We start from the raw sequence: 19,798 nt of genomic DNA on the forward strand, positions 1-19,798 counted from the left end.
AGGACTTGCAGTACGTGCCCCATTTTAAACATAAGAGTGACACAGAGGGTATGAAAGTGGCTGCATTCCAAAGGAAACACGTGTCAGGGACTGTTCAACCTTGCATTAGTCTCAGGGCCTGTTTTATTGGGCGGAGTAGATGCAGCTTTATATGTTTTAACCAGAGTCTGTTCTTTCCGCACAGACTCGCATAACCAGGGTGACTACATTTCTACAGATGGGTGTGCCCATTATCTACTCAAGAAAGGCACCTTGAGGAAGAAAACATAACAGTACTAACAAACTATAATCAATAAGCAAACAAACACAACTAGTTTAACAACCCATGTGCAGCGCTGTAGTACAAGACCATGGAGAGAACAGCTGTGCTGGTATGTGTTCTCTCTGAAATGTGATCTCTCTGAAATCACAAAAACGAATTCCTTGTGGATTTGGTATGAACAGCAAAGACCCAGCACAACATCTGAATGTATGAGCTAATTATCCTGATAACCTCTCCTGTTCTTTCTAGAATCTAAAATGTAATTGTAAAGTCATCACTGACAGTCGTGACTTTCATAGTGCACCATGTCATCTTCAATGACATTCACTTCTGTAGCCTCTGAAACCAGTTTAGAAAACGGAGTATACTCTGTAGCTACATCTTTATCACAGCTTGCACAGGGGGGGCCTGTACTCTGACTGGGGTGGCTCCTGTAACCAGAATATTGCATTTGTTTTCATTTGAATTCCTCAAGGATAACGTAATTTAGGAGCAGAGTTCCTCACATAGTACCATTTACTAAGAGGAAGCTGCTCTTTTTGTTATTATAGTCATCAATACTATTCCTTGTTTTTTGTAATGCATTTCTGTTTTAATAAGAATGTGTCAAGGCTCTTTAGCTAGGAGTTCTAGTTCTAGTTGCCTGTCATAGACATACAGCATGTAATGTGGGGTACCAAAGGAAAATAAATAAATACATACATACATACATACATACATATACATACATACATATATATATATATATATATATATATATATATATATATATATATATATATATATAGATATACACACACACACACACACACACACATATATATATATATATATATATATATATATATATATATATATAGATATATATATATAGATAGATATAGATAGAGGTGATGGGCTGAATGTATCAGTTCAGTTTTCAGGATTGGGTTGGTCTTCCTTAGGTAAAACAAAACCCTGGTGGAGAAGAAGGCGGAACACATAAATAAGCTATTGCAATATTTAATTCATGATGGTCCTGAAGCCAAGGCAGAATGTTCTTTCTTAAATGGTAACAACTTTTGCTGTTAATCATCTAATGGGTAATGCAAAAACCAAGGCCGACCTTTACATCAAGATCTGGAACACACATGCATTCCCTTTCAGGAAATCTGTACTTTAACTACTCAAGAGAGTTCATTTACAACTTTGGATTTGTTTACACAAGTGAAACCCAACTCTGGCACTGCAGAAACATAAAAAATGTTATATATATATATATATATATATATATATATATATATATATAGCACGTCTGGCTTGTTCTTTCATGTGAAGTTATCTTTCAATTATACTGCTTCATTTTTACAAATAAAAGCTTATAATAACAGGAATGCATGTTGCACAAGAACACATCCACATGTTGCAGCGACACAGACTCATAGATATTTCGAAATGTTATATAGGACCCATATGTAACCTTGGGATATAAACACATGACATGACTGAAATGAGACACAGGATTGTTTATTAGAGTATTGTCCATGCATCACCATGGATATATGAGTACAAATATAGATGGTGGATCACTGAAAAACATTTCAACTTACTTTAAGCCTGGGATGTCCAGTATATTTGTAATACCAGTCCAGTTGATATCCATCAGCTTAAGAAAAACATAAAATAATGTTATTTTACAAGAGACAATAATCTTCATTCACATCAGCAAATACATGCATATGACACATACTCGATTTCTTACACCTTGCAACATCACATTGCATTAAACCAACTGAAACAACTACATCTATCAGACCTGGAAAGCAAAGCTACATGTGTTAGGGAATAGACTCCTGTACTTGACCACATCCTTCCTGAAATGATTCACTTAGTTTCACAGAGCTTTATAATCGTAGTCCATGCACCGTTGCTGTCATCTTAGTCAGCATTTTTAGCTTTCTTAAAAATTAGTTTGTAACAGAAGTTCCTAATGCTCTTTTCATTACATCAACAGGACTACTGACTGAATCACACAATTGTGAGGGAGATGCGAGCCATGTGACATAGCTTGCCTATTACAAGCGTTCCAGCTGGACCACAGCACTGGAACGGCGTTCCAGCTCAACTACACCACTTTCTTTGACACATGCTCTCATTTTATTATGTGAAATGCAGCCATTGCCCCATCTGTAACCTCTAAACTATATTGATGTAAATGGCTAAATGGTAAATGGCAAGCTATTTTACTGCATGTAATTAACCTAAATAAGTGTACAGTGCACATTCACATTTAAGTTGTAATGGAATAGCGCAAGCAGCCCTCAGTGAGAGCTATTTTAAAGGATGTCATCTACACCTTTATTCCTCCTGCAAGTACTGTAATAATAGTGGTCAGTTCTAGTTAAACATGTAGGTGCAGCTCATAACCATCGGTATATTTTGTTCATATTGTGTTTTGTTATACCAATGTCATATAAATAGTTCCTTTTAAAGTTCCTTTCATCAAGAACAGTATACAGCAGGACTTGAGAAGGGCTTTCATGGAAATGGCACCAGTATTACACAGTGTCTATCAAATCCACCAAAACAGTGATCTGCTGTGTCAACAATACTGGCCCCCATGAAGAAGGCTATTATAATGGAGTGTGCATTGTCTTACGCCAGTCTCATCAAATTTCTTTCACACATTCCAACTAATGTTTGAGGAACTGCTCATTGCTCAAGTGCTTGACAGCCAGGTATTTGAGGTTTATGGGCTGCAAGGTGGCAATGAAAAATCTCACACCATACAGATCTGCCCAAAAGCAACCTTCTGGACTTCTTCCAAGTTTATGTAATACTTTGAAAGGAAGAAAGGAAGAAAGACATTCAAAACCAAAAGTTGCTTTTATTATGATTGTTATTACATGTATTACAATAATGCCTTTTGTTGAGATGAAATGTACCCAGCCATCACGTAAAGGTCAATGGAAAAGAACCAGATGATTCACTTTTTAGAAAATTGGTGAGAGCTTTTATGTTTTACTGTTAGGCACTAAATACAAACCCTTGTCTACATAACTAAGGATAACTGCAAAGCCTTTGTTGTTTGACACACCATTTATTTTCCCTTTCATAGCTTAAATAACTTTCTGCAAGCAAACGACTGTTTAATTATTGATACCTTTAACAAAAGTACTGTGAAACCTACATACATCCAAACCATGACTAATGCTCACATGATCAAAATAATAATAACTAGCAGGATAAGTAATTGCCCAGAGGCATGGAACATTGAGTCCTGTGATGCCACGCCATCGGGTCCATAGCAGGGCTGAAAATAACATGATTCGCAGCTAAACTGCAACAGATGAAGGCATGCTTTGGTTTCTCAAACAAAATGTTTTAATTACAAAAAAGAGTTCAGAAATAAATGCCATGTTAATTTCAGTTCCTATAACAATGGTTATTTACACTCACTATCACGGTATGTAAATGTACACACAAATAAACACTAAGGCACTGTAGTATTAGGAATGCAGTGCACACTGTTGTGCTGCTTTTTACTTACAGATAAGCTTTAATCTTTTAAGCTCCAGGAGACACAGGTACTGTGTGCTTGAAAATATTAAAATGTCCCTGCTCGCTAGATTTGGTGTTGACCTCGATTTATAGCAGGGGGACTGTGATCCAGAATTCAGATAAGTTACATCAATCTTCAGAACACGTGGTTGACAATCCACTTTGACAGGCTGAATTCCCACTGGCATTTCCCTTACAGAGCAAGACATGATAATAAATCGCCTGGTTGGAGATGCTTTGGTGAGGGAACCTAATATTGGAGGTAATAGCTTCCACTTCTTCTATAAAGTAAACACATTGTTTTTCACATAGTGTATGGACTGTATCCTAGCCAAGGAAAGGCTTCTCCTAATAACATACAAGTTATTTTCACAGCTCATTTCTCTAGTGCGGTGTGGCTTTGTACAGTGTGTCATCACTGAATAAACATATCTGTGTCCACAAGCGTCTGAATATCTCATAACAGATCTCCTAGAAGAGAGTGTCTAGGGCACACAAGAAGATCTTTTAATCCCCTGATTCTCTATGTGACTTGTAACTTAACCCCTCCTCACTAATTAACCAGAACAATACTTGTATTAATTGACCTCTGCCTTTATCCTGGACAGTCAATACCAAAGCTAACTGGTTCATGAAATGAAATATCTGTTATAAATATTCTTACTGTAGCCTAGACTCACTGGGTATCTATTTTGTTTTAGTTATCACATCCTGGTGACTTTAAAACTCAGAGGAACCCTCTGCGTTGCAGGAGGACAGGTTAATGGTTAAGCTCTCGTGTTCCAGCTTTATAGGTGCCACAGAGGTGCTTTTAACAAGTCACTGTGATGTGATGACTGTAATAGAAATTAATAAACAAACTGAATCTAAACAAGAAGATGATAAACACATTAGTTAAGATGTGCAGTCTGGAAAGCAACATGCACCATAGAAAACATGTATTTACATTTTAAAACCAAACTTTGGTACTACTGTACACTAGGTAAAATCAAGTTCTCATTTTGATTGCCTTACTTTCAGGAAGTCTGTTACTGTTTCACTTCCTAGGTCATGTCACCTCAGCAGTGTTCTTGCAGTCACAGCATGTTACTGGCTGTCAGTCAATTGAGGAAAACTAGCTTGGGTTTATCAGCTAAAACATCAAATGAAGAATTATAGAACAAGAGTATAGTTGCTGGGTTTGATCCAAGAAAGGCTTGTCCACAAATAGTAAGATGCAACTGTAACCATAGTTACTGTACATGTCATGTATAAGTATAACACATGCAGTAAAGCAAAGCTCCTGGTCTGGTTCAATGCGTTCATTATCAAGGAGGCATTTGGACTGAAAATACTGGAGGCACATCAGCATCAGCAAACATGGTGGTTGACATTTTGAGGGCAGCATTGTAAACTTAATAGCAGTCTGAAGTATTGGGAACTAGCAAACTGAAATGATAGGTCACTAAATTGGTATGGCAGGAGCGCTACAAAATAAAAAAAGACAAAATAATGCATTACCCTTTGACTTGCTGCCTAATAAGTTTGTATGAGAAATCTCCTAAAGTTTGATTTCGTTTAATGAAACCTCAATATAGCAGCAGCCAAAACTCACATTCATTGTAACGGTATACTGTACAGAACACCAATTAGCACTTTCAAGGCCAACAACAATGTAAAAATATAGCCTAGAAAAATGATGAACTTTTTACTTGCTATGGAACTATGGAATACATTGTTCATTACTAATGTGATTGTTACTGGAAAACACAATGCTGAAGGCTTTTCCATGACTTAACGCTCCCTTTCTAACTGAATTCACATTCCTTTTGTATAAATCACATCATCTCTATTATTACCAGGACCAACAAAATCAACGGAACAAACAGGTTTTCCCAACACAGCCCACTTTAGTTGGCTCTGAAGCTTTATGAAACATTGTGGCGAAGTGCCCCACCCCTGTGTGTATTTTGTGTTGTATTTTGTGTGTTAACGTTGGTGTATAGTCATTGGTACTTGGGATATAAACGGGTCTGTGTAACACGAGTGTTTAAAATGTATATTTGTATTTAGGCACGAGGATTGCACAGCACTTCACGTGCAGGTAAAATGTAATAATATGTGAGCACGGGGAATTGCACTTTATTAATTCACATGCAGTTGTACCGCGACTGAATGACTGATTAGCAATCAAATCTCGGTACAGCTGCATAAAAGCAGCATATTTTCCCCTACTCGGGGTTGTGTGTTTGGTGAGTGGAGAACGGGTGTGGAGAAGGAGAAATTAAAACAATAACTAAACGTAAATATATAACCGTTGTTTTGACTCATCGTGTTTGTCTGTTAGTGCACTGTTGGTTTAAGTGTTAGTCCGTTTTGTTTGTCTATTTATTTTGGCATCAAGTGCCGTGTCCTGTTTTTTGTCCTGTTTTATTTTATAATAATAAACCGCGCAGCAGCGCATCCATTTATCATTTCATCTCGCAGTACTGTGTGTTTCTTCTGGTCTGACATCCCCACTACAGCCATCTTTGTCACATGTGGTGTCAGAACCGGGACAACAGTGCCTCCAAAACTCAGGCTAAGAGGAGTACTGCAGAGGAAAAATCTGTATTGAAGGGCAATGGCAGAAGACGCCATCACGCCGAAGGACTGGATCCTGGGCTGGACACCCAGTCCATGCCCATAGCCATTTGGGTCCTGTGGCTGATGGACAGGGAGCGATGGGAGGTGTATGAGAGGGAACACATCCCAAACTCCCTGGAGGAAGGTGTGGAGTTGGTCCTCTGCTACCTGGAGGCAGCTATAAACAGAACAGCTGCCCTGACAGCAGGGTCTCCAGCGCCCAGGCAGGGGGACCGTGAGAGTCCAGTGCCCAGACGGGGGGACCGTGGGAATCCAAAGCCCGAGGGAGCTGTTCCCACTTCCACCAGCAGAGAAGAATATCTGCTGACCCCATCTACACCAGCAGAGGAAGAATACCTGCTGTCCCCATCACCACCAACAGAGGAAGAATACCTGCTGACCCCATCTCCACCAGCAGAGGAAGAATGCCTGCTGACCCCATCTCCACCAACAGAGGAAGAATGCCTACTGTCACCATCTCCACCAACAGAGAGTGAGTGCCTGCTGGTATCACATCCCCCACCATCACCACCTGGAGGAGAGGAGCAGGTGCTTCCTCTGCCTCCATCACCTTCCCCTGCCAGTGAGGGAGAGTCTCACCAGTCCCCTGCCAGTAAGGAAGAGCCGCACCAGTCCCCTGCAATTGAGGAAGAGCAGCACCAGTCCCCTGCAAGTGAGGGAGAGCTGCACCAGCCCCCTGTAATAAGGGTAGACTACACGCCGCACCGACCTCCACCGCCAGGAGACTACATGCTGCTCACACCTCCACCGCCAGGAGACTGCACGCCGCTCCCACCTCCGTCGCCAGGTGACTGCACACCACTCCCACCTCCACCGCCAGGAGACTGCACGCCGCTCCCACCTCCGTCGCCAGGTGACTGCACACCACTCCCACCTCCACCGCCAGGAGACTACACACTGCACCCACCTCCGTCGCCAGGTGACTGCACACCACTCCCACCTCCACCGCCAGGAGACTGCACGCCGCTCCCACCTCCGTCGCCAGGTGACTGCACACCACTCCCACCTCCACCGCCAGGAGACTGCACGCCGCTCCCACCTCCGTCGCCAGGTGACTGCACACCACTCCCACCTCCACCGCCAGGAGACTACACACTGCACCCACCTCCGCCGCCAGGAGACTGCACGCCGCTCCCACCTCCGTCGCCAGGTGACTACACGCCTCTCCCACCTTCGTCGCCAGGTGACTACACGCCGCTCCTACTTCCGTCGCCAGGAGCAGAGCAGCAGGACCTGCCTCTGCCTCCGCCATCTCCACCAGCAGGGGATGAATGCCTGCTGGGTCCCCATTCACCAGCAGAGGGTGAATGCCTGCTGGGTCCCCATCCACCAGCAGAGGGTGAATGCCTGCTGGGTCCCCATCCACCAGCAGAGGGTGAATACCTGCTGGTATCACTTCCCCCACCAGCAGAGGATGAATGTCTGCTGGTATCACTTCCTCCACCATCACAAGGAGTGGAGCTGGCGCTGCCTTTGCCTCCATCACCATTAGGGGGAGAGGAGCAGGAGCTGCCTCTCCCTTCACCAGAAGGATCAGGACTAGATGCTGGCGTGCATAGGCTGCTGAGGGAAGCACTAGGAAGAACCGTCTGGCCGCAGTGGATATACATACATACACACACACACACACACACACACACACACACACACCGATTACATAGCAAAATCAGTGCCACTGTCATCTTAAGACTATATAAACTGTTGTGCTTTCAGTTCTCGTTGATCTTCAGTGCATTCTTCAGTTAAAAGTTAATCAGCAGAAGCTGAATCAGTTGGTCAGCAAGTACTAAACAATGCTGTCACATGGAAAAGGGTGCTGTGGATTTGTCCTTTTTTGGTGGTAAACTATATGGCTTAATTGTATTCATCTTTACTTTCCATCAATAACTTTAAAAACCCAATCAAAAAATATGAATAGAAAAAAAAAGTCCAGCAGATGAATGTTTTGACAAAGCTAATTCAGCATTCTTTCTACACTTGATCAAGAAATAATCCTCATTTACATTTAGAATGTGTTACCGTTGTAAAAGCAATGACAGATAGGAATAATAGTGTGTGACGAAAACAATGATAGCTCACAAAGCCAATTTACAATACAGTAAATACCGGGTATGTAACAATTAAAAAACATGTGTATTTTTACTTGCAACTCAAGACTATTGTTTCTAAAGGTGATACTGTTAAAAGACATTTATGTATTTATTTACAGTTACAAATGCTAGAACACGGTTCATTCTTTTTTCTATACTTGCATGAAAACGGTTCATTTCATGTACAGTATAGATTGGGAACAGTAAAGCAATGCAAGGTTCCCACCGCCCATGCCCAAAAAAGGAAATGAATCAGCAAAAACCCATTTAATGATGTCAAAGGGTCAAGATTTTCAGAATAGTCACAGTTGCTTTGACATTGCTGTATATCCTGGTCCACTACAGTATGTGTATCAAGATTATACAGCTAGTTCAGAAACTGCATAGTTCTATATGAAGCTAGTTCTTAATTTCCAGTATTTATGAAGCATGTTGTAAGTAGTCAGCTAACTTAGCAAGCTAAGGGGGTGGGTTGTTTTGAATGGATTAGAAAGAGGTTGTAAGATGCAAAAATAGAAATGAATGCACCAGAAGTAGGCTCCTCTTTTATTCTTTAGATGTCCTGATATACAACTGTAACAAATCAACCTCTAAATACTGATTCCTCATAGGAAAGGTAAGTGCCAGAGATTACAGACTTCAATACGTCTAAACATTTTCATGCTTCGCTTTGCTCTCTTCTTCTGCAGGAGTCTCCATTCATTTAGGTAAGGTAGTCCAACATTAGTGTCAATCTGGGTCTCTGAAACCAGCCGATGGAATTTTCACGTCCATTATATTAGCTTTTGGTATTCTTATTTTTTATTAAATGACTTGCAATAGGTTTCAAAGTGAAGTTTATATATTATAGGAGGCTGTGTGGTCCAGTGGTTAAAGAAACGGGCTTGTAACCAGGAGATCCCCGGTTCAAATCCGTTTAGCCACTGACTCATTGTGTGACCCTGAGCTAGTCATTTAACCTGTCTTTCAGGTAAGACGTTGTTGTAAGTGACTCTGCAACTGATGCATAGTTCACACACCCTAGTCTTGTATCTTGTAAAGCGCTTTGTGATGGTGTCCCACTATGAAAGGCGCTATATAAAAATAAAGATTATTATTATTATTATTATTATTATTATAATAATATGTCAGACTGACACAAAAAGAGCAAGAATCCAGTCTGATAAAAAATATCCCCACTGGAACCTATTAGAAGCAACTACACTTATGTTGCCGACAGTCTAGATCTCGCACTCACAATGTCAATGACAAATAATGAGGAAGAATTCTAAACGTTTAAACAGGTTCTATACAAAAAAAAGTGTGTTAATATCAGCTTTTGATCTGTTTTAGATGCAAATGACACAATGTGTTTACAAGTGTTCAAGTTGAGAGTGTGCTTTCTCTTGTACTCTTTGTATGACTTTGTATGCTTGACAAAGCAAAGAGTGTGTGAGAAATACATTCTCAGCTTGATTAGAGGTATCTACCGAACACTTAAGCATACATTAGAGGTAGCCACCTACAGTATATTCAGGATTCCACACATGGAGAATTACAGCCACAGCTAGCTGTATCCACATTTCAGGCTCCTGTTTGGATTCTGAATTCTGGTAATTTGACAGTTTTGGTTCTGATAAAGAGATCTAGTGTTTAGGATTAAAAATGTGACTCTAGAGACAGTAGCATTATTCTCCATTGGGTAGAGGTTCGCTGAATAGCAAGAAGCCTTTGTGCCATAAAAATCATCCTATGCTGGGATTCCTTGTTTACATTTGGTTATGTCATAAGCATAACTAATAGGGAAGGAGAGACCAAGAAAGGTCTCACTGAGTTACAACAACAAGGATTGGACAGTTAAAGCAACTTTTCTAAAGGCTTTACTTATTTGAAAAATGTCCACTGTGATCAATTTATATTATATTCAGGTTAGCTTAAAAATATAACAATACATACAATAATGGAAAAAAAAAGCAAACTCAAAACACTGCCATTTTCTTGGAGCCTTACCAGGAAAGTAATGGTCAGCTACTACTTATAGTAGTGTACCACAGTGCAGTGGGGACTACAGCCCATTTACATGCAGTGGCCAACTGACAGACAGCAAAATAGTATATTTGCATTTGGTTTTTCACAGTACTCCTTAGTTATTCTAATACATTTAAAGGAATGCATCCTCCACTATATAACGCATACATACACACAATATGCAGAAATGTTAAAGCAGCACACTCCGTGCCAATAAATGAGCGCTTGCATGAAAATAAAGCCCTTGGATCAACCTGTCTGTCGTGAATCTATACTGAAAAGGGTGTCTAACATTGCATGCACTCATTGCACTTTGCTCTTTCATATCCCACTGACCAGGACGGCTTGGTGGTGAAGTCAGACCAGGAAGAGATAGACACAGTACTACGAGTGAAGCGCTGATGTGCTGATTTAATAATAAATAAACAGTTTGCACAAAACAAAATGACCCAAAACAAAAGGCAAAATGGCCAAAATAACCAGACAAAACACTTGTAACAAACATAGAGCAAACAAATATTGTGCTGGTCCTTCCAGTAGCAATTGTTTTCTTTAATCTGTGAATTTCTTTCTCCCGTCTTTCTCTCACGTTCTCTCCTCCGAACACCCAGCCACGAGTGTGGGATTTCTACCTGTTATGCAGCTGTGCCTGAGCTTGACTGCTTGTTAATCATTCAAATTGTGAATTGTGAATTGCTTTGGCAGGGAAGGCAATTAACCGATAAATGATGAAATTAGCCCAATCACTACCAATGCCCCTGACCTGATTGATAGCCCCTGATTTCTGTGAAGCTCAATCTGAACAATAGGTGCAATACTAGTCACCACGATTTTCTGTACACACAAAATGTAAGTGTAACAAAGTACTCCCCCTTTATAAAGCTGCACAGTGCAACTGAAGTGGCATTATGAGGCAAAAATGAAGCCAGTATCTCACAGCCTGATAACCTGCTTCATAGTACACAGGGACACCTTAAAACAGAGGTAGAATGTACCCAAGGACAGAGAGGTGACATAAGCACTGAACATTTTTGATACTTCAAAATAGGGTTACCATATAACTCAATGTACACTAGGTCAGTTTGGGAAAGTTCAGGCTTTTCAACTCACAACACAATGCATTTGGGTATGTTTTACCGGTCTCAGGTACCTTTCAAAGCAGGACTACACTTAACAGAATGCATTGCAAAGTGAATTGAACTATCCCAAACTGTCCTAGTGTACACCCAAACTCTGAATACCTTGCATGTTTTATTTTGGTGAATTAAACGACACTGTGCAAACTTGAGAGGGAAACGAGAGCTTTGTGAACTCGAGCAGTGTTAGGAGTGAGTGGTTTGAGCTCTGCTGTTCCCAAAGTCCAAAAGGACAGCTCACCACCGCATAGCAGGCGGGCAAAGTGGTGCCCCCCCCCCCCCCCCCCCCCCCCCCGCCTCTATGTTCCCGATGGAATTTAAACAAAAAAACGTAACCATAGCAAACTGCCCTTACTTAATTTCCTCATCATTTTCATACAAGATCCATGCCTTATATGGTCACGAAACAGAGTTATTTAAGGTCGCACAGAGTTCATTGGCTCATTACTTTTGGCATTACACATTACAAAAACTGCATAATTAGAGACAAAAGCAGTTACAGACAGAGATTACTTGGAGGCCAGCATGGAAATTACTCCAGTGATACAGTTTGATTCCAGCACTGCAGGGCTTCGTGGAGTTCTGATACATGTTTAAAGAGCAGACAGACAGCTTTTTATTTCTCTGTTCCTTTTAACTGAACAGTTCACTGCTCCAGACCTTGAAGAGCAAACTGTTTTCAATGATATTTTCTTTCTATTTTATTACCCTCCTTATCTTTTTATTATACGTTGACAGTCATAGCTCTTTCATTCTAGTTGCCTGTCATAGACATCTGCAACGTAGGCAAGATCATGTGTCTTTATATTAGTAAGCATCAGCACAATCTCTAGTGCACAGCAGTGTATTGCAAGCAAATCAAAGGGAAACCTGATCAAATGGCCAGCAACTGAAAGTGAAGAACAGCCCCTGAGCTCAAGCGAAAGCACCACATAGACGTGTTGTTAATATGGCACCTGATCAATGGCTGGCAACTGAAAGTGAAGAACAGCCCCTGAGCTCAAGCGAAAGCACCACATAGACGTGTTGTTAATATGGCTTTAGTAAGCACAACAAATTAAAATGTTTCTAATTGTGAAGTGACAAGGAGAAATGTAATTTGCCCGTTCACTTCTACTAAGAGGGATGGCTTCCGTTCAATTTCCTTAAATTTAAACTTTGTATTAGACATGTTTGAACTAACATATTGGGAATGTAAACAAAATGCTACCGGCTCTCATCACTAAGGAAGAGGGACAGCATTTTTGTTTCTAACCCAAATGAACTGATATTGATTTAAAGTAGCATCCATGTATGGCATGCTTCAGGCTCTCAGCTGCTTGTGGGTTTCGTTCCTTGCTGTTGGTGTGGGTAGCTGCATGTCAACCTTTGCCTTGCCCTGTTTTAACAACATCTTCAGGTTTGAATAATTCATTAAATGGGGTCCTGGAAGTTTAAGATTGAACTTATTTTGCTTTTTATCACCATTGGAAAATGGTATTTGATTATACGCAGAGAGATTATCTGAAGAACATGAAAATCAAGTTTTTCCATGACATCCCTCCATTCATTCATTGACTGAAATCTCTGACTTAGTCATTTTGCATTGGTAGTAAAATTATAATGTTTTGCAGTACCACAGCACTTGTGGGACGGACCTCTTCGTGAAATTGTGTGTACTGTATATATGAAGCAGAGACTCAGTTATACCAAATATACAGCTAAAATACATGTTGGAAAGTAGTTAAATACATTGACCCATTTAAACGTATTTTCACTGTAAATAACCATTTCTGGGGTTTCTTCTTATCAATTTCTTACTGAGATAAAAATTACATGTTCTGCTTAACGTTAACTAAACTTAACACAAGAACATGAAATACAGACAATCCTCGACTTACGATGCTTCAACTTACAACGCAAGGCATTTACGACTTTTGCATTATTACCCTGCTTCGACTTTACACTTATCAATACGGCATTTACGACACGGCGAGACACGAGCCACGAATCATGTGCGCAGCTCTGTGTCTGAACCGCAGTACCTGTCGTGGTCACCCTGACTCAGTCTAGCGTTCTGTTTTTTTGTTTTTTTTGTATGAAGGTAACTTTTTTAAAATGTATTTGCCCTTGTGACGGAAAGATGAGTTCTGGTGATGAATCTTCCTCCCGACCTGTGAGGCAGCTGCAACCGTTTACCTCGATATCATGCGGGATTACATATAGGGGCCAGGGTAACGTTGATCTTTTCCTTTGTTTGGGTAAAACTCTGGAGAGACAGAAGGATCAAGAGAGGAGCTCTCAGTAAAAGAAAAAGAAAGAGTGTTGTGTGTTGTTTGTGTCTGTGTAAATAACTGTCTGTGTTTTCACCACTAGACAGCTAAATGCACAAATCTGGAGCTGTCGCGAGGGTCAGCACGAACCGGATCACCACTGCACCAACCGTCACAAATTACCCGTGTCTTCACCACCGCACACGCACGTCTGCACTCACCCAGGACTGGTGACGTGTGTTTGTTTTGTTCGGGACTATGCCCTGTTATTTCTATCCCCGGGCTTTACATTGTTGTGTATAGCCGGGGATTTATTATTTGATGGTCACCAGACCTGGATTACAAATAAAAGCACTTTTTTTTCACTGAATCACTGTTGTCTGTTCATCACTCCTGCACCGCATCACCGCGACATCTGTTCCCCTTACCAACCACTTTGCCACAGCCCTTAACAATGTCTGATAAGAGCAACTGACTCAAAACGAAGCCTAAGCTGTGAACTCTCTCACATGATGAGGGGCTTAACTTCAGACAATCGTAGTTCCAGCTAGGAGTACCACATACACACAATGAATATATCACTGGAAAACCCCTAGTCTGTACTTTTAAACAAGCCATAGAGATGCCTGAGTAATACGCACGTACCCACCGGGCTAAGTGTAAAGAGTTAAATAAATATTTGCATGAGTACAATATAACGGGACAAGTTTGTAAAAATATATTACCTGGCCAAAGAGTCAGGAACGTAACCTGAACTTATAACATTGTTGTTATGGGAAAATGTGCTTCGACTTACAACGCAACTTTCAGGAACCAATTGTGCAGAGAGGACTGCCTGTACTCCAATTGATTATAAACACCCCAGTGAAGAGAGCAGCTTCCTTGTGAACTGCGTACGCAATGGCTGTGCTTCACAAGCTAACTGGGGAAACACTCTGGAAGGAGACTGCAAGGAGACTGAAGGACGTTCTAGACTCTAATTACTGTTGCATGTGCACTGACATTCTGGAAAACTGTTCCACTGCATACATTTTGGATTCCATTAACAGATTAGCATGAATTCTATTGAAACATTGTTTTTCACCCTGGGAAAATACAATATTGTAACAAAGTGTCTTCAGATGTGAGCAAGACACAGCCTTCTTTTGCCCTAACAGTCAGAGAACTGATGCAAAACTTGTTCACCTTGACTTAGCTTAACCATAGGAATGTACGGCAATAATTATCCAAGAACTACAAACAGAAAATAATTATTTTGGGTGGTTTAGAATAATGTGTTTTTAACAATACGGTAACTTCAAACACTTACATGAACAAAGCTGAGGTGAAACGTATACTCACAGGTTTCCTAAGAAAGAAAAGGGAAATGGCTCCAATAATCGGCATGTCTCCAATCAGGGGCTCCAAAATGACCCGCAATGTGCCACTAAGCTGGAAAAAAAAAAGACAAGAAAATAGTCTGTTAACTACAAGCACTGGATCTCCCAATGTCCCCTCCAATGTGTTGTTGATAAGTCATTGACTTTTTGATAATTGTTTACTACATTTAGTTGATATATTCTAGATGATGTGAGTCACTCTTATAAAACTTCCCCACAGTACAAGCAAATTATAATAAAGCATAGTGAAAGCATGGCAAAGCATAGATAAGCACTGCACATCACAGAGAGGTATGGGAAAGCATTTAAAACAAATCACAGCAAACCTTGTTAAACTATTGTAAATGCATAGTACAGTATAAACATATGAAAAGCATGCAAATTTGCCATGGGAAACGTTAATAAGGACACTAGGAAGGGTTAAGGTTAGACCCCAACGGCCTCTTGGAAAAAAAAATGTATACATTCTAATAGACAACATACAGTATATTTACAGGATTTTTTTTACCTATTAACATTATCAAAACATTGATATAATACCACCGAAAGTTCTCAGTTTAACGCTATCTTCTTGTGCTCCCAATGCTTCAGTTTCCACAAGGCATGCCCATATGAACCCCACTATGCTATAGTGCAAGCTGCAAAGGAAGTGGATGACGTGGATCTGTCAGTGGCCAGGGAGGGTGCAGAGGATACCAGAGCTAGACCCATGGTGTTGAGCCACACAAGAAGAAAATCAATCAATCAAGAGACACAGCAGCGCACCTAAATACAGTACCACCACTGTGTGGAACAGAAAAATTGGTATTTTTGTGAACAGAGGTTATGCAAGTCAATCATCATTCAATGTACACGAGTGCTGTGTATTTCTGTTGGTAAGCAATGTTGGGAACAATAAGTGCGGTATATAGACAGATCATCATGTAGACCCTAGACTGAAGGGTTGATCATGCTTTTTGTTACAGTAATCCTATCCCTGATTCCATTCAAGAAAATATTTGAAACATCTTGCTTAGAATAATATATCCTGTGTATGTATTGTTCACACTGACCCAGCCAAGCTAATCTGAAAGCCAAGCAAAGCTGGCCCAGTAATACTAATTTGAATCCTTGTGGGGCTGAAAATTGATGGCTTGAACAATAATCCATAAAATAAAACAAAAACACGTTAACAGGCAGTTTAAAATATACCAAGCCCTTATTGTGAAACATATGTGAACTAAATTAAATATTTAACCCTTGAATTACATTTTTCTTCAATACTTGCACACAGACCAAACCAAAAATTGAACTCCATTTTCCTGAAAGACAGCATGTATCCATCCATGCACAAGCCCATTCGCCTTCTTGTGTGAATGTACGCAATTTTAAAATTACATTTGAACTGCAGCTCTTTAACTAATTTAGGACCACGAGCCAATAAATTAAGCAATGCAATCATGTACTGTTTAATGTCACAGACGTTGTTGCGAAGTCTTTTCAGCAGGGATTCCCTATAAAAGCACCACTCATACTTTAAGTACTTATATTTTTGTTTACAGACTTCACATCATTGTGTTGGTAGTATAAAATTCTTAGTGTCCTTATATATTTTGACACCAATGTAATGTAAAAATATTCTGTAAATATGAGGTATTACATAAATGTGAGTATAATAGGAGGTAAAATAAAGAATTATCCCTGAGAAATAGATGAGTGGTATCAGAACTGACCTATTGGATGTTGCCCTAGGTTTCAAGATTTATCAGAGGGGTTACTTTTGCTTACGTCACAAATGTATGTTCAAGGCTAAATGTCTGTTTTAATTTCCAAAACAATTTTTAAAAAAGGTCACTGATGTTTGGAGAGTGACAGTCAACCCTAAAGGCTTACTCCTAGAAACACAACGGAAATCTTGTAAATATGAAGAACGTGTGCTGTAGTGATGACCAGCAAACTGAAAACTATGTATCTATGGCAACCGAAAGTGCCACCCGCATGACAACGGTGGCCTGCTTTTTAAAACAGGATACAAACACATGCTTCCTGTCTTTACATCTGACAATCTTAGAATTTGTAACTGAAACCCAGATTCTGACCAACCCCACCCCCAACCACACCCCACCCCAGCTTTTTCTTGGAACGGCCCACTAAAACGACAGTCAGTTTTTCCACATGGTTTAGATATACTTTATGCCAAATAAGGCAATTCATTCTGTAAGATTAATTACCAGTATGTTTTTTTTAGACTTGTCATTTGGGAGTTTTATCTTTTTATATATACTTTTAGTAAGGCTGTGCAGGTTTGTTTGTATGTCCAGAGGTTAAAACAATGTTGCACTGAAATGTTTCATGTTCACTGGACACCACCTGTTATTGAACTTTCTAGAGCGATTCACAGAATACAACTCAGTACAAACTATAAAGACCCTATGTCATTGCGTTCTGTATCATTGATATGGCCAGGGAGTAAATCAATGTGGCCAAAGGACATTAAACTGAAATCTATGCTTATAGTTGAAGGGAATTATCTGTCTGCTGTTTTAATTATCAGCACACAGGGATATTAATGTATTCAGATCAATAGACCAGAGCATAACATATAACCAGGTCTAAAGGGCTATATAGTTGAATCTTTAAAATACTACATACATACATGAATGCCTTTATCGCATCTATGCTGCATTACACTGCGGTTATTTGCAAGTCATCTGTGGTTCATTAATTTACAGCTGCAGTGCTTCTTCCTTTGTTCAGTATATGAAGTGTGCAGTCCCTACACTGAAAGCTGCCAGTCAGTCAGGTCAGTCTATATGATTATGCAGACTGCAGTTCATATGCACTGTGGGTTTTTAAATGGGAAAGGTACCTGGGGGTTCCTTACAATGAACAATGGTGATCTTGCTTAACGAGTAATTAGGGCTGCGAGTGTGTGTGTTTGGGAAAATCCCTCTCCTCTGGCTTGATGCAGTTTCATGTTTAAAAAATACTTAATGTATATATCAGACCTCCACTTATAACTTGATTCCTTACCTCTACCTGACTTGAGAACCAAATGATATGAATTAAACACAACCCTGACTGTCTGCTCTGGGGAAATGGTCTAGACCCTTGACTGTCTGCTCTGGGGAAATGGTCTAGACCCTTGACTGTCTGCTCTGGGGAAATGGCCTAGAGGGGTTACTATTTTATGGGGTGTTCCCTCAAAACATCACAAAGATTTTTGCTGCTGTACCGAGGCTATAAACTGACAAAAAAAACATGTTGCAAAACTTTTGGTCTTTTCTAGTCCTGTTTAGAGTTACCGCTATGGAAGCTGAGAAATGTATTTCTTCATCAAGTTGAATCATAATTTAAAGGGTGGAGAGTAATTAACATGTTTGATTCCATTTCATTAATAGCCAACAACTACTTAAAGGGAATTACTCAGAAACACAAGTATTGCCACGCCCATATTCTGTAGTGTATTAATCTGTTGTAATACACAAGTAGTTTTTGTGCTATTTTGCTGTTTTCAGCCTTGAAATAAAAACAACCTTTTTTATTACCTGTATGCTCTTCACTCCAGCTCTGCAAAAGTATTTTTTGATCTCAACATCTATTTCAGTGTTCCCAACAAAGCTAAAAAAAAATGAACATAAAGAAAAATAAATAATAATTTCACCACATTAAAATAGTAAGACAATAAAAATACTGTGCTTTCGTATAAATCTTGTGAAGCCTAGTGTAAACAGGTATGAGAGGCTAGTGACTGACAGTGAGCTTTTATTTTATGTTTTACTGGATAAAAATTTAAAATAAAAAAATAATAAAAAATGTATTCCTTGAAAATTATATATATAAAAAGATAAAAAGAAAAGAAATGGGAAGTGAATTACTTAAGGTTATTACATTTAAATGTCTGACAGGAAGCCATTTTCAATAAAGACAAACAGCAAACAGCTCCGCTGTTACTTACCTTATTTGCAGGTCCAGGATAATCTGTCTTGTGTCCACATTCTCAGTATACACTTTCACTCCATTTATTCTTAGGGGCTACAAGCAGAAGGATTACAGAATTACTTTATAACACCCTGGGCAGTGTTGTAGCTATGCACTTTGGGCAGTTTCATGTTTTAAAAAGCATTTTAAATAGCATTGTGTGTAATTATATAGCCACAATAACAGATTTAACACACACTAAACTTGAGAAATGTAGCTGTAACCCTAATGTGAACACACTTTCTCAAAGTATTGTAGCAAGTGGTTTTTACCACTGATTTGACCAGCGGTTAAAACAAATATGAAAACAGTCTCTCAAAAGCGGGCGGTCTTCATCCAGCAGAAACCTAACACACAGGACTTCAGAATGGAAAGCAAGGGCCCAAGTCAAAGGATTCAGCATAAAGGGTTTAACTGTAGAACCCATACACAAATACCCATCAGTACCACATGCTGTTTGAGATAGCAGCCTTGACAGTGAGGCTCTGGCAGCTTTGGAAATTACTGCCAGAAAAGGCACTCATCTTTCCTGTATGATGCCCACAAT

The 19,798-nt window shown here is 39.9% G+C and overlaps 1 protein-coding gene across 4 annotated transcripts in view; it reads right to left on the reverse strand.

Moving 5' to 3' along the window:
- LOC121314072 (extended synaptotagmin-2-like) overlaps window positions 1-19,798 on the reverse strand; it is a 61,788-nt gene that overhangs the window by 21,165 nt on the left and 20,825 nt on the right. For all 4 annotated transcript variants that reach the window (XM_041246894.1, XM_041246891.1, XM_041246893.1 and 1 more), the window contains exons 4-7: window positions 19,229-19,305; window positions 18,819-18,891; window positions 15,254-15,343; window positions 1,852-1,907 (exon numbers count right to left, since the gene is read on the reverse strand). In XM_041246894.1, coding sequence (XP_041102828.1) covers window positions 1,852-1,907; window positions 15,254-15,343; window positions 18,819-18,891; window positions 19,229-19,305 — 296 coding nt within the window. The remainder of the gene's footprint in view (window positions 1-1,851; window positions 1,908-15,253; window positions 15,344-18,818; window positions 18,892-19,228; window positions 19,306-19,798) is intronic.

This window comes from Polyodon spathula, chromosome 4 (assembly GCF_017654505.1).
Source record: "Polyodon spathula isolate WHYD16114869_AA chromosome 4, ASM1765450v1, whole genome shotgun sequence".
NCBI classification, from domain to species: Eukaryota; Metazoa; Chordata; class Actinopteri; order Acipenseriformes; family Polyodontidae; genus Polyodon; species Polyodon spathula.